General features: G+C 41.7%; 1 protein-coding gene across 3 annotated transcripts in view; it reads left to right on the top strand.

The window, feature by feature from the left end:
• ROR1 (receptor tyrosine kinase like orphan receptor 1) overlaps positions 1-25,958 on the top strand; it is a gene marked incomplete at its 5' end in the record, with an annotated part of 414,976 nt that overhangs the window by 209,916 nt on the left and 179,102 nt on the right. For all 3 annotated transcript variants that reach the window (XM_081217100.1, XM_081217102.1, XM_081217101.1), the window contains one exon: positions 18,546-18,617. In XM_081217100.1, coding sequence (XP_081073226.1) covers positions 18,546-18,617 — 72 coding nt within the window. The remainder of the gene's footprint in view (positions 1-18,545; positions 18,618-25,958) is intronic.

Here is a 25,958-nt window from a genome sequence, read left to right as displayed (position 1 = left end):
TCACACTGTGACCTAGTGTTTCCCAGATCCTTTAATCCAGGCTATTTGTACAGTACTCAACGGCAACGGAAGTAAAATCAAAAACTGAGTGCACACTATAGCCCTGCTATGTCGCCCACTCTGTCATGCTGAAATGGATCCCTTGTTCTAAAAAGATTTGCAGTGAAATACAGTCTATTTACATTAAGGAGACCCTTGTATATTTAAGGCGTAATTGTTTCAGGGCCTTCATTAATTCTTGAACTGCAAGACCTAGGTTTTCTTTTCTTGTATCTTTTCTATAACAATGGAAGTCAGGGGTTTCCAAAAAAAATAACAAACTGGTCCTCATTAAAATGGAGCTGGAAATGCTTTGCTGGTAATATGCTTTACGAAAATGAGAGAATCTGATTGTAAACCAACTCTAGGACCCAGCTGTCTCAGGGTCCAGGCTGGGAAGCTCTAGGATAAAAAGTAGTCTGTCTTTTGGGGGAAAAATAAAACAGGTTTTTACTTCTGTCATTGATGAAGTGCTTATCTTATCAGAGAATTTTAGAGTTGGAAGGAATCTCAGAGTTCTCTTAACCCAGCGCCTTCCTGGAATAATAATCCCTTCCTCAGCATCTCTGACATATGGACATCCTGTCTCCACTAGAACACTTCTAGCCATGAACATCTCACTCCTTTTAAAAAATATTGTGGTTAAATATACATAACACAAAATTAGCCATTTTAACCATCCTTATGTGTACAGTTCAGTGGCGCTAAATTCACTTGTTTGATGACCATCACCACCCTCCATCTGCAGAACTTTTCCATCTTTCCAAACTGAAACTCTGTACCCATTAAACAAGAATGCTCCATTCCTTCCACCCCTCAGCCTCTGGCAACCACCATTCTACTTTCTGTCTCCATGAATTTGACTGCTCTAGGTACTTCATGTAATTGGAATCATATAGTATTTTTCCTTTGTGTCTGGCTTGTTTTACTTAGCATAATGACTTCAGAGTTCACCCATGTTGGAGTATGTGTCAGAATTTCCTTCCTTTTTAAGGTTTAATAATATTCCATTGTATATATGTACCACATTTTATTTATCCATTCATCTGAAGATGGGCACTTGGGTAGCATCCACCCTTTAGCTATTGTGAATAATGCTGCTATGAACATGTGTGTATAAATACATGTTTCAGTTCTTTTCTTTTTTCTTTATTTTATTGTGGTAAAATACACATAACATAAAATTAATCATTAAGTGTACAATTCAGCGACATTAAGTACATTCATAATGTTGTGCAACCATTACCACAATCTATTTCCAGAATATATGTTTAAGTTCTTGCTTTCAATTCTTTTAGATATATACCCAGAAATAGAATTTCTGGATCATATGGTAATTCTATGTTTAATTTTTTGAGGAACTGCCATACCATTTTCTACAACAACTGGACCATTTTACATTCCCACTAACAATGCACAAGGGTTCCAATTTCTCTACATTCTCACCAACACTTGTTATTTTCTGATTTTTTAACTCCTTTTTAAACAATATAATAAAATTGTAATAGCTTGGACTCTGGCTTTGAAACCTGCCTCAGCCACATACTTGTTGTGTGAGTTTGGAAAAATTATTTAATCTCTCTTATTTACTTTTTTATTCAGGCTATTTTTTTGTGAAATATGAATAGTAATGGAGATGTTGATGATAATAATAACCTTATAAAATTATGAGGAGAAAATGAGACAATTCATTTAAAACTTTTTCAGGGTCTGAAAATAGTAGACTATCAGTGAATGTTTGCTTTTGGGTTTTTGGTGGCAGTTGATTAGTTCATTCTATTTTGGGGGCACTCTGATTGTTAGATTATCTTCTTTATTTTCAGTTAAAACCTGCTTTGGTGTAACTTCTGTAACTTTGATAATGGTTGCCTTCAATCCATTGGTCCTGATTCTGCTCTTTATAGTCTCACAGAGTAAATCATATCTTCCTTTATATATCACTTCTCTGATATTTGAAAACAGCCATCAGTCATTCACTAGTCTGTTTGGCCAAGCATTCTGGGTTTCTTCTACTGTTTCTTAAGTGATGTGGTTTCTAGGTCTTTCATCATGTGTCTCAAACAATTCTGGACCACAGTTTATCTGGTAGAATAGAGTGACTAGAAATTTCATCACCCCCCATTCTTTTGAGTTTATTCCCTAACAGTGATGTCCATATGGAAGAATGGATCTGTGGATACTGGCGAATCAGTTCAATAGATTAAGCTACCCCTCATTCCTTCCCAGCATTTCTTCTTCATTGCTCAGAATGCCTGAGGTCTGTAGCACTTGCTTTTATTCAGTTTAGGATCAGTCTTGCGTCGTTTCACATATTCCCCATTTGTTTTTCCTCTTCTGGCTGTCAGCTCCTTAAGAGGGAGCAGGTAGTCCCTGCTTCCATATACCTTCTTCATGGTCACACCAGCACCCAGAGGGTACTCGGGCTGTACTTTTGAAATAAAATTTAGTTGTACTCTTAGATGTGGAGCTGTGTCTTCTGACACAGTCACAGGATCCATTGAGGGCATTGACTGAAGTATAGACCTTTTCCGTTATTAAGCTGAAAACCGAAAGACTTGCTCAAGAAGAGAAGTCTGGGGTGGGAGGATATTTTGGCTGAAACTCCAAGAAGCACTTTGAACTTGGGTCTTCAAACATGAAGTCTAGGGGAGGCTTGCTTACCCCACCCCACCGTGTTCTGTAATGCACTGACTCTCCAATGCCAAGCTAAATTGCCAGTTTCCAAATTTGCCCTTGGGAGGATGAATGGAGTGCCTTGGAAATACTGGTGCTGTTTTTGAAAGTTCCCAAGTAGTCAGATATATCCTGCATATTTCTCATTTGCAGGCCTAACTCATCTAAATATCTATTCATTATGAGCTCTTTGCCATACAAGAAGACTTTTCAGTTTTATTTCAAACTTTGTACACTTACAGACAAAATTCTAAACCCCTTTTCAAGAGAAAGGAAATTGTATTTTTACAGAGGATAAAACAGTTGAATGGCATTCTCTCTCAGAAACTCAGCTGTGTGTTTGAATACCTAATTCCTCATGTATCATCCTCCCAAGCACATGTCATTTGTTTATATTTTATTTATTTATTTATTTTTTTGTGGTACGCGGGCCTCTCACTGTTGTGGCCTCTCCCGTTGCGGAGCACAGGCTTCGGACGCGCAGGCTCTTCCCGGACCGGGGCACGAACCCGTGTACCCTGCATCGGCAGGTGGACTCTCAACCACTGCGCCACCAGGGAAGCCCATATGTTTATATTTTAAAAAGGTAAAAGCCAGAGTCTCTTCCTTTCTATAAAAACAAAAACAGTGAAGGTGAAGGGAGAATGACTCATTTTCTTGGCATTTTAATAGAGTACCCGGAATATTCCCAACATAAGGCACCATTCCAGTTGAAAGGCATGTTAAAACTATGTGTAATCTAAAAACCCTGGCTTTAGTATAGGACTAGTAGATTCACTTACAATGGACATACATGAGCTTTATGGTATAGGTTTTATAAATTCTACTTTAACCACTCAGAACATTAAAAAAATATTTATCTATAGTTATGGCCATTTTTCAAATATTTGGGGTTGCCAGATTGCTGACATTCAGCTAAATAAGGTCTTATTTTGCAAAGTCAAATCCATATGGTCACTTCTTAGTTAGCCTATTTGCCATATATGCATTTGGAATGATGTCATCCATGCCTGGTGATGAGCACCCCAGCACAGGCATTCCACACCTGGCAGTGTATCCGCCAATCACCAGTGAACAGCAGGGAGAAACAGCTCTTCTTCACCCTTTTGGTCACCATTTTTTCCCACATCTAATTTGGGTTGTGTATCCGGTGCAGCAGATTTTACTTTTGTTGTTTTGTTTGTGATTTAGTTGCTATATCCATTGAAATCTGCTACCTGAAGAAGTTGGCAGACATCACGAATTAATGCTTTTGAGTTTCTTTAAGGTAAAGAAAGGAAGTCTTAGAAGTATCTTTGCACGTAAAAGGAACACTCTATTGGTAGCTGTTAACAACTAAGCATATTAAGGAAGTCAGTCCACCATCATCAACACGGTTGTCATGAAATGTGATGACCCTTCTCTCATCTGGATCACTTTTCTCGCTTGACTAACTCTACCTCTCACAGTTCCCATTCCAGTGTGGAGAGCATGGTATGACAATAGAAAAGGAGAATGTAAAAGATGATGTCTGCTCAGTGTGATCCAATTTCCCTGACCTTGTATTTTAACGTTGTAACTTTTATATATATTGCATATATCCACAAATATAAAAACACAAGCATTTTTTTCTTTGTATACAAATGATATTTTTCTATATACACAATCAGTACCTTGCTTTTTTCATATAACTTAAGGATATATTTTGGTGATTTCTTTCCAAATCAGTACATACAGAGCTTCTTTATTCTTTTCAACAGGTACATTGTGTTCCATTGCAAATTTTGGATAGGCCATAATTTATTTTACCAGTAACCCTGTAGCTGGACAAGTAGGTTGTTTCCAATCTTTTTCTGTTATAAACAATACTACATTGAGAATCTTGTGTAAGTAGCATTTCATACATATTTGAGGACATCTGTAAGATAAATTCCTAAAAGTGGAATTGCTATTGACAAGGTATTTGTATTTAAACTTTTCATAGATGTTGCCAAGTTGTACCAATTTACGCTCATACCTATCAATATAAGGGTCCCTGTTTCTTCATATCCCTCTTAATATAGAGAGATATCAAGCTCTTTTTAAATTCCTTATCTGATTGGAGGGGAATGACATCACATTGACATTTTAATTTGCATTTTTTATATTATCAGTGAGCTTAGTATGGTTTCATGTGTTTAAGAACCACGTTTCCTTATTTATAAATTGTCTATTTATTCCCTTTGCCCACTTATCTATTGCATTCTTGTTTTTCTTCCTTGCTTATTTGTAGGAGGTTTTGCTTACTATATTATGGCAGTTAGCCTTTGCCTTTTGAGTTGCAATAATTTTTTCTTCCCAGTTTCTGCTTTTTTTCCTTGTAGAATTTTTAATGCAATCAAATGTATCATCTTTCTTTTTATGGCTTTTAGATTTTGTGTCAAACTTTGAAAAGCCTTTTTTACTCCAAGATTGCTAAATAAAATAATCCTGTGTGCCGAGGCTACACTTGCTTGATGGGGACCTTGAGGCAGCAGGTGAGGACAAACAAGGACAGCAGGAAGGGCTTATGGGGAAGGCCTACAGAAGAGGGAGGCCTTCTGGTGGTGGCTGATGTTACAGCCATGGAACCTCAACTGTGACCTCAAGGGAGAGGCAGTGAAACAGGACCCATCAGGGCTTCCCTGGTGGCGCAGTGGTTGAGAGTCCGCCTGCCGATGCAGGGGACACGGGTTCATGCCCCGGTCTGGGAAGATCCCACATGCCACGGAGCGGCTGGGCCCGTGAGCCATGGCCACTGAGCCTGGGCGTCCGGAGCCTGTGTTCCGCAACGGGAGAGGCCGCAACAGTGAGAGGCCTGCGTACTGCAAAAAAAAAAAAAAAAAGAAAGAAAGAAACAGGACCCGTCAGCTTACTTCCTTCTCCCAAGCTGTTCCACCAGCTGCAACAAATTCTCCCAAATACCTTGGTCATCCCTGACTGAAAATGGATGCCCACATTCCATACAGGGGAAGTATACACCTTTTCTGAGCAAAGCAGCTGTTAAGAACGTTCTCTTATCACCCGGAGATCAAGGAGCCCATCGTGGTAGGTGACACACATGAGCGAACAGGCCACCCCATCCATCATGTGCACAGTAGCACTGGTCGTTCCTGTTCATTGGCGGTGATTAGAAAGGCCTCCTGAAATGCTGCTGCTTGTCGGCTCTGGGAGAAGGAAGAACCCTCCCTTTTCACCTAAGAGAGGCTCTTTGGCAAATCCAAAGCATGCTCTTGCATTGTTGTGGAAAGTTCCCATGCCTGCAGCCACAGGTACCCAGGCTGTTTAAAGGCTGCAGGTAGAACTACATTTCAGATGCAGATGTCGACACCTGGGAACCAACTCAAACAGTTTCCATCAGATTTGAAAACCGAAACAGACATGGCAGATCGATGGTGGAAGAGAATAGCCACAAAATTAATTACGTGCAAAATTACTTTTCTTTCTGATAAGAGGATGAAGAAAAAGTATATTGCAAGAGGGAATGACCAAATCACCAACTTTGAATAGCAATCGCTATAAGTTGAGTCTGTGTTTATGGATGCGTGAATATCATTCCTTCCAGATCATTGTGTAAAAGGATCCTGTACTTTTGCATCTCTTTAATCTGATCAGATGAGCTGCGCACACGGGACCCTGTCTGACAGAGGTAGCTCACTCTGGTGGGCGGTTCTCCATCCTGCTTCACAGCAAGGAAAGGAAGCTCCTCCCCCATTTGTCTCTTGCCTTTAGTTTCTCAAACTTATTTCTGAATGCCCAAGAATATTTCAGATTTGGTCAGTTTAATTAGTGGAAAGACTGTGGGCTTTGGAAAGACTGGATTCAAATCCTGCCTTTTTCACTCTATGGCATTAGGCTACTTCCTAACCTCATTAAGCCTTAGTGTTCTCATCTGTAAATGGGTATCTGTTACCCACAAATAATGCACATAACACACCACCCCAAAATTTGGTGACCAGAAACAATAAACATTTATTTACCTCATGAGTCAGTGTGTTGGCTGTGTGGTTCTTTGGTCTGGACCAGGCCAAGCTGGTCTCAGCACATTCTGTTAGCCAAAGCAAGTCACAAAGTCCAGACCAGATTGAAGTTGGGGAAGTAGACTGCATCTCTTCATGGGAAAAGCTGCAAAAAGTTGTGGGTACAGGGAGGAATGAATTGTGGCATTTTGCAATCTACCCCACTACCTTATACAAATAAGTGTGGTAAAATATGGTGAGCGCAGCTATTATATCACCTATACATTCAGAAATCATTTGTTGAGTGCCTACTATGTGTACAATTCAACAGCTGCTGCTGTGTGTAATGTAGAGATAAGTCCGACCTCATCTCCAACCTTGAGAAGTGTGCAATTTTAGTCAAAGACTCTGAAGCAATTGTAGGTCACCTTACAATTGTAAAGTGTTGTAAGAGAGGAATTGATAAAACACTATGGGATCTCAGAAGAGAGAGAGATTAAACTAAGAGGCTCTGGGAAGGGATTCTGGCCCCAGCTTATGCTCTGCTTAATGTTTCCCTCTATTTAATTTTAATTATTGATCTCCCAGGCTATCAATAATGACATGGTGCAGGAAACCCAGTCCAGACGGGCAAAGCATTTTAAACTGGAGCAATTTGAGGCAAATTAAGTATTTGAAAATTGCCAGCCATCTGGATCCTACACGCCTAGGCTAACATGGCTGGAGGAAAACCATCTTACTATCTTGCAGGATAATAGTAATCCTCCTAAATTTACCTCTCTGATTAAGATAATTTCCACTAACCCAGGCATCCCTCAATCTCATTAACTTAAACACTTGGTTTCCAGGGACAGGCAGAAAATACAAATTATACTTTCAATAGATTTTTTTTCTGAAAATAGTTTAAAAAAATGTTTGCTCCGCACTCTTTGGAACTTTGAAATGATTGAATTAACAGTGTGCTAGAGGGGATTCGAAAAAAAACAAACCTTAATACTGGAAAAGAGATTTCACCAGCAGTGTAACAGAGAGCCTGTGTGGAGCCAGGTTTGGGTGAGGGAAGACGGTGCTTACGTTCTCCTGGCACTTCGTGACACGTCAGGGGACTTTAGGCAAGTCCTCTGGCTGAATCTGGGTTTCTTCACTTCCAACCAGGGTATGATTATCTCAGGACTTGATCCTTCACATGTGGAGTCATGAGCTAATGTCTGTTCTGTGTACAGGCTTTCTTGAAAGGAAAAGTGCTACCTAAATACAAGGTACTTGTATTACTGTGAGGTGCTTGGAATCTTAATAGCTTTTTCAACTGCATCCAAAGTGGCCTTCTCTTTGTAAATGCTCTAAGTGGCTGAGACTCAAAGCTGAAAAGGGTTTTGTTTCTCCCTCCTTGTAGGGAGTCCTGCCTAGAGTAGGAGGACTACATATTTTTAGAGTGTGCCCAATTTGCCCATTGGGTGGAGAGCTCCACAAACATAAAATTCCCAGCCATTGAGATCCTAGGTAATGGAGATACTGGTGGAGACAAAACTGCCCTGCTCTTTACAGGATGATAATTTTCCTCCTAAGAGTCTAATTGACTAAATTGTTGGTCAGCCAATTAAGAGGACCTTCTAGTTAAACATAAATACTTCGCTTTGAAAGATATTCAAGCGGTATCAATTTTGCCCTTGGTTAATATTCACTGGGCTGTCTCAATATTGAGATTGCTGACTGCTTTGGGATTTTATGACAAAAACAAGAGTTCAGTTTTAGTCTGCCAACTCCCTCTCCCCTAGATTCTTAAATTACATTAAACTTCTCAGTTCATTTAAACCTTTTTGTGTTGTTTGGGTTTTTTGGCAGGCATATCATTATATGAGTTTCCCTAAACTAGTGGGTTGTAGAGAACCAGTACTAGGCTAGTTTATGTAAGACCCACCTCGGGAGATTTGGTAGTTTAGGGGTAGGGCCTCCAAGGATCTGTATTTGTCTAACATACTCCTCAGCTGGGTTTGGGAATCACTGCATTAAGTACCCCTGAAGTTGTATCTATAGTAAGTAAAAAAGTCTTTACCAATTAGTTATAGCTGCTACTTTGCTGGGCACTGTACTCATCTTCAAATATTTTTCTAGTAATCCTCATTGCAGTCCTGCAAGCTCATTACTATTGTTCCCATTTTATGAATGAGGAACTGAGGTTTAGAGGTAGGAAGTAATTTGTCCAAGGTCGTAAGCTAGTACATGACAGACCCAGGATTTGAACATGTCTGATTCTAAAGTCAGTTTGACCCTTTCATCCCTCTGCTCTGCTGCTTCTCATCTAGCATGTTCCAGGATCGTGTAGGAACCAGGTAGGACACAAAGGAAGCACAAGACATGATCCTTTCCCTCAAGAAGCTTACTATGCAAGCAGAGTGAAAGGAAGAACCCTTACTCACTGATGGCCGAAGAATATGTGGACCATAGCATTGAGTGCAAACTGTAAAGTAGAAAATTAGAGTAATTCTAGTCTTTCTGTCTTTTCAGTAGAAAATGGAATATCACTGAGTTAGCAGATTTATTATATTTTCCTATTGAACTGCAGTTGTTTTGCTGTGATTTAAGCATAGCTTGAAGTAGGAAACAGAGGTATCCTATTTGAGGTTCGAGCACGAGAAAACTTTTATTGATGTCAGTATTACACTATTTCAAGGAGAGGAAATTTGTGCATCAAATATTCTGTTTGATATATTCCATTTTTTCACTGATCTGGCTAGAGCAGAAGTCATTTAGCTCATGAGTAGTATTGTGTTGAATGGACAGTTATTTTCTCTCATTCCAGAGCCAAGTGTAAATTAGAAAGATAAAAGGAACTTAGAAACTCTTAGACAGGTTACACTAACCCTCCATTCCCAGCAGATATATACGTTGCTAAGGAGATAAAGGCACAAAAGACCCAGTCCTGGTCGAAGAATCGATTTAGGAAGTATACAGGGCTGGAGCTAAATCACTCAAGCTGGGAGAGACATTTTCTGTTTCTAGTAGAAGACTCATTTTAGTAGCCAAGCTCTGCAGGTAAGGGCAGTTATGTGATTACGACGAGCGAAGACGTACCCACTGTAGAGGTCTCAGTCTTTGTTCACTTTTTGCAGAAATAAATTCTGTTCTATTCAAAGAAAAAAAATAGATTATTCGGGCTCCTCATGTCTATCTAAGCATGTGGCTCTCCATAAACCACATGAATTTCATCACCAAAATGTTCAGCCAGGACAGGATCTTCCGAGACTGTGCTGAGTCCCTTTATCTCCCCACCTCCCCAGCCTCCACCCCATACACAGCATTTATCATACTGTACTTTAATTCTTTATTTACTTCTCTGTGTCCCTACCACACAGTGAGTTCCATGAAGTAAGGAATGGTCTTTTGTTCACTAGTATATCCCAGCACCTCGCTAGCACTTAGCTAGTCTGGAACAGAGTAAGTACTTCATAAATATTTGTTGAATGAATGAATGGATGGATGGATGAATTAATGAACAAACAAGTGAATATGATCACATTAAAATTCAGGTGAAAGTAAGGAGTTTTTAAAGAAATCCTTTTTGGCCATCTAGTTTTCCAAACTGTATACTAATACACTATGGCTTTAGGAAGCACCCAGCACACCTTAACTTCCTTCCTGCTGTATATAGGACTTAACCAAGACTTCATTTGTTTTGCAAGACTCAAGAATAAACTCTCAGCTGTCATGGAACTGCAGCAAGGAAAGCATCTTTTTTGGATCTCGTGTTTCTTTTGAGAGGCAGGTGACTTTGAATTGACCAGGGGCAATTACAGAGTAATAGACCTTTATTGCAAAATGGATTATAGAATATGAAAGTGTGCGTGGGCCATACAAAGGGGGAAACTAAATGGCAAACCCCAGAGCACAAAGACAAATGGCGCAGCAGGATGAATAAGAAGGAAAATTTGCCAGGAGGCACTTTTGAGGGGAAAATCATATAAGAAAGATCAGTCAAGTGGAAACCAGAAGAAAAGAGGGAAGTTTGTTGATGTCATTGGAAATCTGAAGTGTCTGCAACACCCAAAAGGAAATGAAATAAAACCCCTGTAGGGATATAAGACCAATTTCTGGGCTAAGCATTTTTCAGCAGGCTTTCTCCTTTCTTTACTCTGTCTTTGCCAGCTTATTCTGAAGCCAGAAATAAACTAGTTGTTTTGTTGCACTAAGCATCCATGGAGTCTAGTGGCACCATGGGTGAATGAGGGAGCTAACTTTGGGTCCATTCATTTGAACTTCTCCTTGGGGAAGATCAAGGTTAGAGTCATCTGGAAATTTCTCTTAGGACTTCGTACTGACCCTAAGAAGATCCTGCCTCCCCAGTAATTAGCTGAGGTGTTTCCTTTTCTCTTTAAGGGGGGGAATAAAACAAAAAAACTAGAAGTCCCTGGATTTTGAAATTACTATTAGTTTCCCTCTTGGAAAAAGCTGCTCCTGTATAGTTGAGTATGACCATTATTGATTTATGTGCACTTCCCTTAGTGTACCATAGTATTTCTAATACACAGGCCTCCTCTCAGATTGTAGCAGTCTTTCCCACCCTCTGATCCTTTGGGGTTCCCCTCTCCAAACTGGATGTTGTACTCCTCCTCAGTGCTGCCTTGGAACCTTCTGTTTACTTCTGTTGTACCTCTTATCACAGACTTATATTTAGAGTCAAGGCTTATTTAACGTATTTTCTAACTTGTTTGATTATTGTTGCTTCTTTGCATTATTGCCCCTTCCTTCCAGATCCAGCTTCCCTCTTACTGAAATAAAGAATTTATTTAGCACAAAAGGCTATGAGTGCATTTAAAACAGTTTTATTTTTAATACACAGAAAATGGAAACAACCAAATGTCTGAGGTGAATGGTTTCAGTGTGATAGTACATCTATACTATGGAATACTACTCAGCAGTAAAGAAGAACATGCCATTGATACACACAACAAATTGGGTGGATCTCAAGGGCATTGTATGAGTCCATTTATATCACATTCTTGAAACAACAGAATTATAGAGATGGAGAACAGATTAGTGGTTGCCAGGGGTTAGGAACGGTTTGGAGGAGAGGGATGGGTGTGACTCTAAAGGGGTAGTATGAGGGATATCTTTGTGGTGATGACATAGTTCTTCATCTTGATTGCAGTGATGGTTATACGAATCTACACCTGTAATGAAATGACAGAGAACTGTACACATACATTATAACAATGTTGAATTCCAGGTTTTAATACCATAATTACATAAGCTTAATTGGAGAGAAACTGGGTGAAGGGTACATGCGACCTCTCTGGTCTTTATATACCTTTTTGATTTCTTGTGGGGACGTTTCCCCCCACCCTACCCATGTCCTGGGTGGACTCAAGGGTTCTAGCAGCTTCTCTGGCCTTTGGGGGAAGTATTTCCAGCCCCTTCCCACAGATGGGGGAGCTCTCCCAGGCTCTCGTAAAGGCTTTAGGCAAGAACCCAGATCTCCCTCTGGCCACGTGTTGGTTTTCCAATGAGCATTGCTACTGCAGCCCCCAGCCTGGAGGACCTGTATTTACAGGTATCTTCCGCATCAGCTTCTACTTACTGTTCTCTTCCTTTCTGACACCTGAGAATGTCCTTTTCTTTCAGTCTCAGCTATGCATTATATTCTTTTCTTGTGGTATTTTATTCAATACTCTTGGTGTTTGTAGCCTGATTGGGGCAAGATGGGAGGAATGACTTGTGGGAAGGGGAGACCATTTCTGTCCATTTCTGTAGTTGCCCTGGGACACTGTTTATAATTGTGTTCCTGTACTCCTCTCCCACTAGACTGTAAGTTCTCAAAAAATGTTAGCGACCAGGTCAAGGTTTTTCATCCCAGTTTTTATGCATAGAAAGTGCTAATATACACGTGTATTGAATGGATGAATGGGTAAATGAGTGAGTGAATCTCCAGAGTTCCATGGAAAAGAGCACAACTATGGTGGCTTTTAAGTAAGATAGTTTTCAAGAATATTTCTATTCATTTTAAAGAAGATATGTGTCATTATGGTGCTTTGTGTAACATAATTCCTTTAAATACAAGAACTGTGTATGATCCATAATATTAATTCAACAGATTTAAAGAAGGAAATAATATTTCCAAAGGAAAAAAGACATTTAAGTGTGTTTTAAGAAGTATTTCCTCTCCTCCCTTTGTGTCTCTCACCATCTTTTGGGGGTTTTAGAATTAGGGAACCAAGCATTGATGGGAGAGGAGTGTGGCCTCTGGTACTGGTTCTCAAACGATGTTTTGCTGAACTTAGGGTTCACTGGGGTCCTCTGGGGCTGAAGGGGGCTTAAGCTGGAGAACAGTGGGTACGTCTTTTGGCATTGCCTCCCTCCCACCCCCATTTTGGCACAATTGGAGACACTGGCTCTGCTGTCAGACCTCCTGGGTTTGCCCATAATTCCCATCCCCACCCTAACAAGCTGAGTAGGCAAGTGCCTTAATATCTCCGCCTCAGGCTGTCCAATCTTAGAATGGAGTTAATAATGATACCTACCTTATGGAATTGTTGAGAAGATCTCTGAGTGTTATCCTCTCAGACATTGAGAAAACCTGGACAAATTTTGTTTTGTTTTGTTTTGTTTGCAATTCTCTCTCTATAAAAATATGAATAATACCACAAATTTTGGTATATTTTAAATTTCTCTTCAACAAGTTAGTGGCTTTGTCACATGAACAGTAATTGTGCTACTTTCGAAGTCATTATAGGTTTTATAAAAAAGATATCATTTCATAGTGCGGTGTAGGTGGTGTGATTGGGTATTTGAACAGTTTAAGGTTGCAGGACTGTGCTGTCTTCTTTCTTGGTGATTGTACTGAAAACTTACTTTGAAGATTATATCAGACATCCAAATCTGAGGTCACTGAGGATTAGGTCGTTGTAGACACTGAACGTAGTATTTCTCCACTCGTGATTATCCCACAGAGGGTAGGGGAGGCTCTCACTTCCCTCTCCTCAGTAAATAAACTGAGTCCCAGAGTGGAGGGGCCCCCTCATTCAGGACCCTAGATGTGGGGTGATTGTGAACCCAGGGCGAGAGCAATGCCCAGCCTGACTAACCCCCTGGTGCTGTTGGGGAATGTGGCCTGCCTGCCCTTCTAAGGAGAGCAGGCTCTGACTTTCCCAAACAGGTGCCTTTGGTGAAGGTGGCGTACCTGGCTATGGGCTTCTCCTCCACTGAGGCGCTGGGGAGAGGAAGGAACCAAGGCTGAGATCCTTGTGTCTAAAGTAACGCTGCCTACCAGAGAACTTGAAGCCATTGCACCCTCACCTCCCTCCCACCCTCTTTCCCCAGATGATCACGAGCAGAGTCCTTCTTTTACCACAGAAGAAAGTGCGCCCCTTTTGTGTGACTGATGCCAGCTGTTTGGATATTCCCTGTGCGTCTCTCTGAACTCAGCTTCTAAGGAGACATATCATCTCTTACGGGCACAGAGAGAGGAAGATTAAGGGCGATGGGAAGGCAGCATGCATTTATTTCTTTTCTTTTAAATTTATTTTATTGAAGCATGCATTTATTTCTAAGCCATCTCTAAGGCCTGGCTCTATCTTAGGACTGTGATTTTGGCCAAGTCACTTGACTGCTGTGGGCCTCACTTTCTTCATCTGTCAGATGAGGAGACTGTACCAGATAAGAGGCTTAAAATTTTTTTGTTTAAAACGTCGGCGCATTTTTCCACAACACCTGAATATGTAACACAGAGAAATGTAGAGTTGTTCCTGTTGAAGGAGGAGCTGTAGCCTGGGCCCCTTGTCCTCTGTACCCCCAGATCCTCCAAGGTCCCCTATAAGGACACCTCCAGAAATCCTTAGGCTGAGTCATGAGCTACTTGAACTTGTAAGAAATTAAAATACTGCATATAACATCACATGACACTTCTACTTTATATCTAAGGAGCGAAGGATCCACATACGATTGCCACATTAAAACATGCACCCCTTTTTTAAAAGTTATAAATTTGTTAACTCTGTGGGGAAAACGCCCCACAGTGGTTATTGAAGTTTGACTCACAAGCAGCAAAAAAACCCACTAACAAACAACATAGTTTGCTAAATAAGTCCTGGGCCTCTAAGGCCCACTCAGATATAACACTGCAGGACTCAGTGTCACTGGTCATGAAGGGCATTGGGGCAGCCACTTGTCCCTCACACTTGGCTTTCGTGACCACTGGGCTGGCCACCAGTCTCATGAGAATGCTGGTTTGTGCCTGTGTAACCTCAGCTTGTTACTGGATCAGAATACAGGATGTGGCATGGCCAGGGGCTTCTTGGAAGAGCTTCTGCATCCTGTGAACATGGGGTTGTTCCCTGCCAACTGCTGAGACAAACCAGTGATCCTTGTGGAGAGCACAGGCTTTTATCAATGAGGAGGATTCAAGGCTTATTATTTTTCCCCCTCCCTCCAAGCAACACTCCCACTGTTCAGGCTTTAATACCAAAACCCTATGTTTGCAGAATCAGTGCCAAAAAGTCACTCATCAGTGAAACTCAAAGATAATAGCTCCTATTGATCAACTTGGGAGAAGAATGTCTTGCCCTCCTGCAGAGGTCAGGAAAGATAAGGGCTGGAGTTTTCTCAAACATGCTGGATTTGCTTAAATTGGATAAAACCACATAAAAACACTGATGTTCTAAGAGAACTGGTGACCGATTCAGGAAAACCTCACAAAATGAAAAGATTGGCTTGGATTGGTAAGGCATGCAAAATAGGGTCTTTCTAAAAGCACAGCAAATGCATCATTTCAAACCTAGACAGTGATATAGCCGCTAACTGGAGTATGTCCACACGGTGTATGCCCATTTGCCTTGCTAGACAGAAGGGGAGGCATGAAAGATCTTGAGTGTCCACTCTATGCTGGGCACTCTTTTGGTGCAGGACCCTTTTGGTCCATAATGTGATTTAGTCCTTACCACATTCCTGTGAGATGACTTTTATTGTCCCCATTTTACAGATGGAAAAATAGTGGTCAAAGAACGTTAAGTAACTTGGTCCTGTTCACAAAATTAGTAAGTGGCAGAAATTAGTATCTTAATGTAGGTGTGTATTTCCATTAAATATTCTACTGTCTCCCAGTTGGCACATACAAATTTGCCATTACCACAATAAATTTTACACACAGAGAGGCTGCTAGTCTGGTATTAAATATCTCATCCTTTTGCCACGGTGAAGAAAATAAGAGAGGAGCTGAATCTTTTAGTGGAGATCCTGCAGGGTCAAGACTGGCGGTCGCATCTCTCTAAAGCTGCAGCTGACCCTGGAATCGAGGGCTCTCAAATTGAGATGTGCTCAATTTTTCTTGCATAAAATTCAGCCTGCTTTTCGGGAGGTGAGGGGGGAACCTTATTAAACATCATTTTTGTGAGGGGCTACATTAAACTACTAAGATTAAACTTTTCACGTTAAATAATCAGCCTTTCTTTAAAAAAAATGTGGCCTCAGAAGACAATATTTTTCAGGGAGATTATTCATATTTTAAAATATTTTATCTATTTTATCTGTTTTTATTATCATTTTATCTGAAAAGCTGAACCTGTGGTTATCTCGAGGAATAGATCTGGAGTCTGAGAACAAAATTCCTCAGAATCATCACAATCACTTAATGAGCTTGTGAATTGAAATTATCTTTGCTGTAGCCTAAGAACCCAGTGGTAATTAGTGTCCAGGGACACATGGGGAACAACTTCAACTGTTAGCAGTGCCAAGAATCCATTCATTTGTCATCAGTCTCAAATTATATTCAATCAGCAATTCAAATTCAGGCTAGAAAAACCAAGTGACATGTAGCTAACTTTCTAAAAAATTAACACTGTAAAGTGAAACCTATGTTTCTGGCAATTTAGCTGTGAGCAGCAGTAAGATGAAGCTATGAAAATATTGAATGTAAATGCTGTCAAAATCTGTCTTAATCCCACCACTTCCCACTCTTTGCTTCCTTGCCTGAATTGCTGCCGTGGCTGCCATGCTTCTATTCCCAAGCTCCCCGAAGTCTGAGTATCGGAGTGCTTGATGGGCCTTTTTATAAGGGGAACCACAGCAGTTCAAAATACTGCCGACAAGGGGGCTTTATTCAAAGAGCCAAAGTGGGTGGCAGGAGGATGGGGGTCAGCGTGGAGTTGCAGCTGGAATCACACATGGAGGGTTCCAAAATGTAGACAATTAGCACTTCCTCGTGAAATCACCTGCATGAAATACCCATTCCAAGGACAAGTGGTTGATAACAGAAGCACTGTCTTCCATCATGGTTTTGTGCTAAGTATCTTTCTTACCTGGGCAGATTTTCCTTCTTGGCTTCATATTTTGGAATTCTCTGTGCTGTAAGATCCCTGCCATACTGCTCATCTGACTTCAGTTCCCCTTAAAAGAATCTATGCTGTTGTTGGCTCAGGATGTAGCAGGTGACTGGGGCTGTTTGGGGTGGGAAGGGTACGTGTGGTTTGTGTACTTTCTTTCCCACCTGCTTTCTTTTCCCACCTGAACAGGGGAAGAGACAAGCCAAGGAGGCCTGCACAAACCAAACAACCTTTTGTCTCTGCTGTACGTGGCAGGTTGATTGGAGACCCAGTAGACAAGCTAGAAGTGGCCTCTGCAAGGTCTCAGTGGGTAAACATCCTGTCCTTGGCAAAGCTCACTGATGACGGGTTGTGGCTTCTATGGCCATGTGGCAGACGGTCCCCATCAGTAAATAAGGAAATGTAGAGAGTATGCTTATCTAGGTGAAAAGGTGAAGCCAGAGAGAGGTATGGTGAAAAACAAGTCCAGTTTCATAGACTTGAGGACTGGGCAGCATGGGCTGCCAGGAGGTATGTGTGTGGTGAAGTCAAGCAGACCTGGATGTGAATCCAGTTCTGCCACTTACTAAAGTTTATCTTGCATTCCAACACAGATCCATTTTCAGTGACTACCTAGAGCACTGTGTTGAAAAGGCTGTAAGGCAGACCCCAGGTTTAATAAGCAAAAAGGGCCATAATTGACTAATGATGTCTGAAGGAAGGGGAAGTGATGGCATGGGTGCCACAGATCTAACGACCCAGGCTCTGGGCTCTCTGAGATCCTGCCTAGCACTAAAGTTCTGTAATGCAGTGAGTGTGTATGTGTGTCTGCGTGCATGTATGTGTGTAACCTAACAATTGGTTAGTGTAATCCTATTAGAATGTGCTAGTAGGATGGTGTCATGGGTTAAATTTTCAAAAACAAAGACATCATTTGTATATTACAGTATATCACTGAAGAGTTTTAAAATTTTAATAGTGTATCATGTCCCTTAGACTCTTGGTTTGCACGTTTGCTTTAATTTAGAGTGGTTTTGAAAATTATCTTTGAACCACGAATGACTCTCCATATTCAACTATTTAGCTTTCATTTGTCTTGACTTAAGGTTTCAATATAGAGAAATCGATTTCTCTATTAATAGAAATGCTATGAATTCACAAACACAAATGAAGCCAGCAGCAGGAACAATGCTGTTCTCGTGTTTCATGGGAAGACTATTGACTATATTAATGTAAGACGTGTCTTCTCACAAGAAAAGGAAGAGTTTGTGTTTGATGGTATTTGGTCATTTTTGTAGGTTTGGTTTTTCGTCAATGAAATATTTGTATTTTAATTTTCAAGCCTGAGCTTTAAAGAAAAAAAACTTGGAATCTGGCCTCCAGTGTGTTTGTCTGGATAGCCTCTATAATGCAGGCACCTCTGCCTGGCAAGTAGAGCAGACATTCAAGTGTACTAAGCTATGGGACCGCGTGGCTTCTCTTGGAAGGCAGGGCCTTTGGAAATCTCCTGTAATGCTTCTAACAGCCCATAAGTTACTATATTTAATATTGCCCTTGTCTTTTTCCCCTCCCTTCTTTTTCTTTTCAGAAACAGAATTGTCAGTCACTGCTGACTTAGTGCCTACCTCATCATGGAACATTTCAAGTGAGCTCGACAGAGGTACACAGTGGGGACACGTAGGGGTGGAGGTGGAGAAGGGGAGGCATGAAATGCCAGGTTTACTCCTGGCATGGCTGTCTTTGAAATCAACTGCTTTTTAGATCACTAGAAGGAGGCGGGGGCCAAAATAAATTCCCTGCTTACTGTGATCATTTAACATTTAATTACTTGGAATTCTATTATTTCTGGAAAGGTTTTTTTTTTTCCTCTCTCTCTCTCTCTCTCTCTCTCTCTCTTTCCTTTTCCTTCTTCCCCTAAAATGTTGCACATGGTAAAAATGCTTCAAGATGTGAAAAAGGGTAGTTTCTGACCTTCCTGACACTGCATCTAGTGGATCTTATTTAGAGGATTTGATTCTGCCTGAGCCAGGACTGATCAGAGCTGTTTGCTGGGTGACCTTTTACAGTGAGTATTTGATGTGCTTGCAGGGTTCAGGGCAGAGTATTTGGAATGTTTGTAATTGCCTGTGCATACAGATGGCAGCTTCCTGTGTGCACGTGGAGAACGGGTTCCTGCTATGAGTCTGTTGTAGTATTAATTAAGTCCTGCCGTATGCTAAGCACTGTCTATTCTGTAGAGATCCTATGTCCTGGAAGATAAATCAGGACACATACAGAATCCCTGAAATTGGCTCATCCTACCCTTCAGGCTTATTTCTCTTTAGTCCCCTTTATGCCCTTTTATGCATCTCCAGCCCGGTTTCTATTTCATCTTATATGTCCTGTGCTTTTTTGCTTCTCTACTTTTGTCTAAGCTGTTCTTTCCATCTGAATTGCCCTTCGTTCCTGGCCAGTCCCCATTCTCTCCCCTCTACCGGGCAACAAATTACTTCTCCTTTAAGTCTGAGCATATAGTCTATATTAGCCACAGTCTTATCTAATCCCTCAGCGGGAAGTGGCCTTTCTGTATTTGGAACCCCCATAGTCTTTTTCTCTGTTCTTCTCTTAGCATTTTCTATGTTATATCATGGTGATTTACATACCTGTCTATCTCACCCTTAAACCTGGAAATTCCTTGTAGGTAGGATATCTATTTTGTTCTTTTTTTTTTTTTTTTCCTGTCTCTATTAAAAAATCTAGTGGAGACTCTCATTCATAGGAAATCCTCAATAAATATGTATGGAATGACAGGTGAGTCACACTGTAGTCATATAGATGGATGGGCCACATCCATATATATATATATACAGATACAGTCAACAATCTTACTGAGTTTCTACTTTAGTTCAGGCATGATTTTATGTTCTGGGATTATAGCGATAAAAGGAGCTCAAAAGTCATTGTCAAAAATTGCCTTTTGGGCTTCCCTGGTGGCACAGTGGTTGAGAGTCCGCCTGCCGATGCAGGGGACACGGGTTCGTGCCCCGGTCCGGGAAGATCCCACATGCCGTGGAGCGGCTGGGCCCGTGAGCCATGGCCGCTGAGCCTGCGCGTCCGGAGCCTGTGCTCCACAACGGGAGAGGCAGCAACAGTGAGAGGCCCGCGTACCACCAAAAAAAAAAAAAAAATTGCCTTTTATGATCAGCTGTCTTTTGTCTGCTCATGTATTCACTGGGAGTTAGATTTCCTCTCTGAGGAAAGAGAATGTTACTTTATAAAACAGTAATGGGCAAATTTACTTTGCTGGTTATGCTCTTTAGGCATTTTAGGGTGGCAGGATGAGGTGAGACGTCTTTTCACCTTAAATCAAAGGACATTTAGGATCATTTTTTATTGTCAAATTTGATCTGGACATTCTTTTTCTAATTAAGGATTAAAACAGGGACTGCATGTTATGCCTCTCCATCTCCAGCACCAAGCACAATGCTTAGGAGGCAGTAGTTTTTCAACAAATATTCGTGGATTTTTTTTTAATGGAAAAGAAGAAATAAAGCATACTAATGTTAAAGCAGTGCCTACTCCATGCCATGCAGTGTGCCAGGGGCTTTCAAGTATGTGAACTTACTTGGCAAGCTCCTAATAGCACCAACAGGAAAAATTATATCATTGCACACTACCTGTTACTGATCAAGTTCCAGTTACGGCTCTAGAAGGACATCAGTATGTGCTAAAAAGGCAGCAGAGCCACCAGTCAACTACCTAGCCTGCCAGACTTTGAATTTCTAGCAGACCAGCACTGTAATTAAAAGCTATTGCCCTTCAAGAAAGTAGCGTCACGTAGTGTCAAGTAGTAGAACCTACTGGCCAAAGGGTGGAACTAAGGCAGTCCCCAAACTCCTTTGATTGTTTAGCATGGCCTTCCAGAGAGCATGGATGGCTTTCCAGGGGTTCTTGGTGTCTTCTTTCTCTAGAAGATAATTAGTATGTGGTCTTTACTTCCCATTTAGAATGAAAGCGAAAGCTGATTGATTCATTTATTCACTCATTTTGATCAATTCTTTATTGCTTCTGACTCTGATCTGGGCACAGTCCGAAGACTCAGGATCAAAAGATGAATCAGGGACTTCCCTGGTGGCGCAGTGGTAATCCACCTGCCAATGCAAGGGACGCGGGTTCGAGCCCTGGTCCGGGAAGATCCCACATGCCGCAGAGCAACTAAGCCCATGAGCCACAACTACTGAACCCACGTGCCACAACTACTGAAGCCCACGCGCCTAGAGCCCATGCTCTGCAACAAGAGAAGCCACCGCAATGAGAAGCCCACACACTGCAACCAAGAGTAGCCCCTGCTCGCCGCAACTAGAGAGAAAGCCCGAGTGCGGCAATGAAGACCCAACGCACCCAAAAAAACAAAACAAAAAAAGATGATTCTGAGTCAGACCAAGGTCTCTGTCCTCCATGAACTCAGAACCAAGAGAGAAGGACTGATATCTAAAGGCATAAGAAAAACTTTCTGGTCAGATTGAGTTGTCAAGGGACATTCCTCCCAATCACAGAGAGATGCTAGTGTAAATACACAAGGGAAAAAAAAAAATCCATCACCAGGCTTGTATGCAGAAAGGAGGAATCTCCAGGTGCCAGAATTGAAGAACAAGCAGTGTTCAGTGGGAAGGAATGAAACAAAAGGTCCTATGAAAACATGGGAAGTATGTATGGTTCTTAGGGGCTGGAGTTTCAGAATCCTATAGGGATGAGAGCTGAGGCCATAGGAAACAAACTCCTTTCCAAGGCTGTCAATGAGGAATGACAGACCTGAGCATGAAATAAGGAAAATTCTGCCAAGGATCTGGTATGGAAGTCTATCAACCACCCTGGGCCACTGGGATCACCCACAAGAAATCAAAACCCCAACCTGTGTTCTCCATGGGTATGGGGTTGGTATACTTCTCTTATAGTGCACAAGCCACAAACCAAGAAGATAATGTAAAAACTTGGTCTGGAATTGATTAAACTATGAGATCCTGACAGGGGACAGCCTAAAGCCAAAAATCATTGTCAAAAAACATCTCAACAGCCCAGCACGTATGGGTCTCCCACCAAAAACAAAATTTAAAAACTCAAAACCACAAAACAACAGAACTCCTGATGTTAAGTAATTTTAAATATTATAGTGTGTTCAAGAGAGGGAAAAAAAGCCACCATTAGTGAGGGTCAGACAAAACACATGGAGAAGTTCATATCTTAGGAACTAAAAGCAATAGACCGATTTGAGAGAGTAGGTATGTTTAAAATGTTTCCTGGTGAAAGAGGAAATAGAAACCATAGGCCAAGTACATGATAATATGACCAAAAAGTAGACATTTTACAAGAACTAAATAGAAATTCTATAATTGAAAAATAGAGTTATAGAAATTAAAAATTCATCAAGCGGGTTAAACAGTGGCTGCACTCAGCTGAAGAGAGAAATGGCGAACTAGAAGACAGATTGAAGATAATATGGTAGTTCAGAGAATGGGCCCTGGAGCCAAGGTGACTAAGTTTGAATCCTGACTCTGCTACCTGCATGCTGTGTGACTTTGGGCAAGCCACTCCACCTCTCAGTGCTTTGGTCTTCTCATTTGTGAGATAATAACAGTACCTACCTCACATGGTGGTTGTGAAAATTGATCTGGCTAACAAATCTGATAAACTAATTAGTTAAGAAGTAACAGCTGTTTTTGGTTAATATGGTTATTACTTTGGGCTTGGTAGTTAAAAAAAAAAATCATTGGTATTTTGGCAGGCTTGTAAGGAAAGCGTATATTAGGGTTGGAGTGAATGTTTCAGATCCTGTAAAATCAGCCCATGTCAGCAGCCACCCACTCTGGCCTCCCCCACATGGCTGTTCACCCACATCAGCACCATATTTAGTTTGGTATAAAGGTTCTCTATGGTCTTACCCTTGCCAGGTCCTCTCACCTCACCCCTACACTCCATACTTTGTACTCTTTGTTTCAACAACCCGCCTCTCTAATTCCCTAAGTATATCCTTCTTTACTTCCAGTCTCTCTGCCTTTTTCATACAGTTCCTTTTGATTGTATTGTCCTTAACCTTATTCTTCACTTGGCTGACTCCTTTATTTAAGCATCACCTTACACATTGCCTCATCCCCTTCTCCCCGCAGCGCTTCTAATGGGCATGGTGCTGAATAAGACCACCAGTGTTCCCGTTTTGATGGACCTTGCATTCTAGAGGGAGAGGCAGATAATTACGAATCCTTTCATCAACCCCATTGACCATGCCATCAACAGTACCCCGAAACATTTAATATGTGGGGTACCATGTGACCCCATGTCTGTCTTGCTCAGAATCCTTACCAGACTGTACTGACATCATCGATTCTGTGCCCGTCTCTTTAAAGTCAGGTCTCTCTGCATTGGCAGCTCTTATTGCCCAACCAAGTGCCTGGTGTGTAGTGGAAAATGTGTTAAATGGTAGGGGTTCCAGTGCCATCTGTGCCAACTAGTGTGAATTCCTACTAGGTGTGAGGCCCTTACTGAGCATGTGAAGGCATCATTTGAATTCACACCACCGTGGGCAGCAGAACAGATAGGCAGCTGAGGCTCATGAGGGTTAAAGGACTCGGCTGAAGGGCATAGCTGGCGAGTGGTGGTGCCAGGATTCCCACCAAGGCCTCCACACCAAGTCCAGGGATCCATGTCCAACATGGCAGTTGATTGCACTGTCTCCCCTGCATTCATATCCCTCCTCCAGTGGGACAATTTCCCTCACATGGAGAAGCAGTAAAATAAAAGTCCGTCACTTGGTATTCTTTAATGCCTTTCTCTTCACCGACCTGCTCTGTTCCACCCATCAATCCCATTCTGGCTCCCCAGCCTCACGCTGGTCCTGGTTTTCTGTTAAATGAGTCCAGTCAGTGGCATTAAACAGTTACCTGTTTATCCTTTCCAACAGGAAATGAAATTTAAAAGAGACAAGGCCACCCGGGAAGAGCCGTTGAAAGCTACTATTGACGGGGCATGGGGGTAATTTCTGAAACAAATGCTTCAGAAGCAAGTGCCTCCTAAAATAAATCGATCTACAGGGGCCCAACCTCAGCTTCCCTGTGGAGGTTTCGGGGTGGGGCATGATGAGGGCCTCTTTCCCCCTCTTCCACTTTCAGTCACATGAGGTCTCTGAGGTTCTCTATAGAAAGCCAAATGTTTCTTTTGGAGAAAGCACTGGAAATTGCACCCGTAGGTAGCAGAAAGGGAGGGAGCCTACAACTTAAAAAAATACTGAGGCCTCTTTCCAACTGCAAACAGTTCTCTGTGCTGACAGACTAGATTTGGGGGTATTTTCGTCCTGCTCTGCTTTTTTAAGAGCTGGCTTTCTCTACCAGCTCAGAGCTTTACACATGGTAGGGAAGCATGTAGCAAGGTTCTTATGAGCATGAACTCTGGAGTTACTATGACTCTGAGCTTCCTTTTGCTCACCTGTGGAGCAGAGGCCTTCATCTCTATCACCTAAGATTGTTTTCCTGGCCAACAAACACATCTGTGGGTTGCGTGTGTGCTGTGCCTTAGGACAGCCGCTTGCATGGTCGCAATAGACAGATACGTGCTGGCCTCAACCCCTTAGCTCACCATCAAGGGTTGTGACCAGGTTTTCTAGTTCAGGAGTGGTTACTTCCTCTTGTCCCCCCCCCCCACCTCTGTTACTTGATTTGTCTTTGGTACATAAAGAGTCTATTTAAATAGCATTGACTGGTCTATACCTTGGAGCTTTGTTCACAGCTAGTCCTCATGGGACAGCTGAGTCCTTTCTTTGTACCCCTAATAGTATGTTTCAGGAGCAGGGACAGTAGGTGTAGGGTTAAGAGTGGGATGGACTAGAGACTTGGTACTTGGCAAGCTACAGAGTAGTCCTCCTGGGACTGGTAGCTGGTTGGAGGAATTTCTGGGGGAATTGCTGGGGGTAGCTTTGTGGTGTTTAAAACAGCCCAAGTTCAGCAGCCTTTGGCCTTATGCAATGTCTTCTTAATATTGATGGCATCGTTTTCTTTAAAGGACTGATATCATACTGCCACTATTAATCGCAAAAGCACTTGGAGCCTCTGTAACCTTATATGGAAAATGGGAGAAGTGGTATCACTCCAAAGCGTAAAATAGAGTCTAAAGTCCCACCACAGTCTCTAGAACAGATAGTTGCTTATTTCAGGCAGTTCTCTTACCCCCACCCCTTCTTATTCCCAAGGGGAGGGTAGTATGACCCAGTGAATGAGCACTTGACAAAGAACCTAGATTCTAGTCCCAGCTCAAGTGCACAACCAGGTCAGTGACCTGTCACTTAAGCTCTGGGCCTCAGTGTTCTCATCTGTAAAAAGGGAGTTATCAATTCTTGTTCTGGGAGGCATCAGTGCTGCAGGTCCATTATGGTAGCCACCTGTAGCTGTTGAGTACTTAAAATGTGTCCAGTCCAAAATGAGATTAGTGTGACTGTAAAACCCATACCAGATTTCAGTGGCTTATTCCATTGAAAAAGGACTTAAAATATCTTATTAATAATTTTTATATTGATTATATGTTAAAAGATAATTTTTCATATATTGAATTAAATGAAATATATTATTAAAATTAATTTTACTTGATCCTTTTAATGTGGCTACTAAACAATTAAAAATTACACATGTCACCTGCATTATAATTCTATTCAAAGGTACTTCTCTGGGCTTCCCTGGTGGCGCAGTGGTTGAGAGTCCGCCTGCCGATGCAGGGGACACGGGTTCGTGCCCCGGTCCAGGAAGATCCCACATGCCGCGGAGCGGCTGGGCCCGTGAGCCATGGCCGCTGAGCCTGCGCGTCCGGAGCCTGTGCTCCGCAATGGGAGAGGCCACAACAGTGAGAGGCCCGCGTACGGCAAAAAAAAAAAAAAAAAAAAAAGGTACTTCTCTAATGAAACAACAGCTAGAACTTCAGATAAATCTAACCTGTGTTTCCTACTTGCAACATGAGGACATGTTCTCATATCTATGCGAGGTTT

The sequence above is a fragment of the Mesoplodon bidens genome (assembly GCF_964165515.1).
Source record: "Mesoplodon bidens genome assembly, chromosome: 2".
Lineage (NCBI taxonomy): Eukaryota > Metazoa > Chordata > Mammalia > Artiodactyla > Ziphiidae > Mesoplodon > Mesoplodon bidens.
The sequence above is the reverse complement of the archived record's forward strand: the minus strand, read 5'-3'. Positions and strand labels throughout refer to the sequence as shown.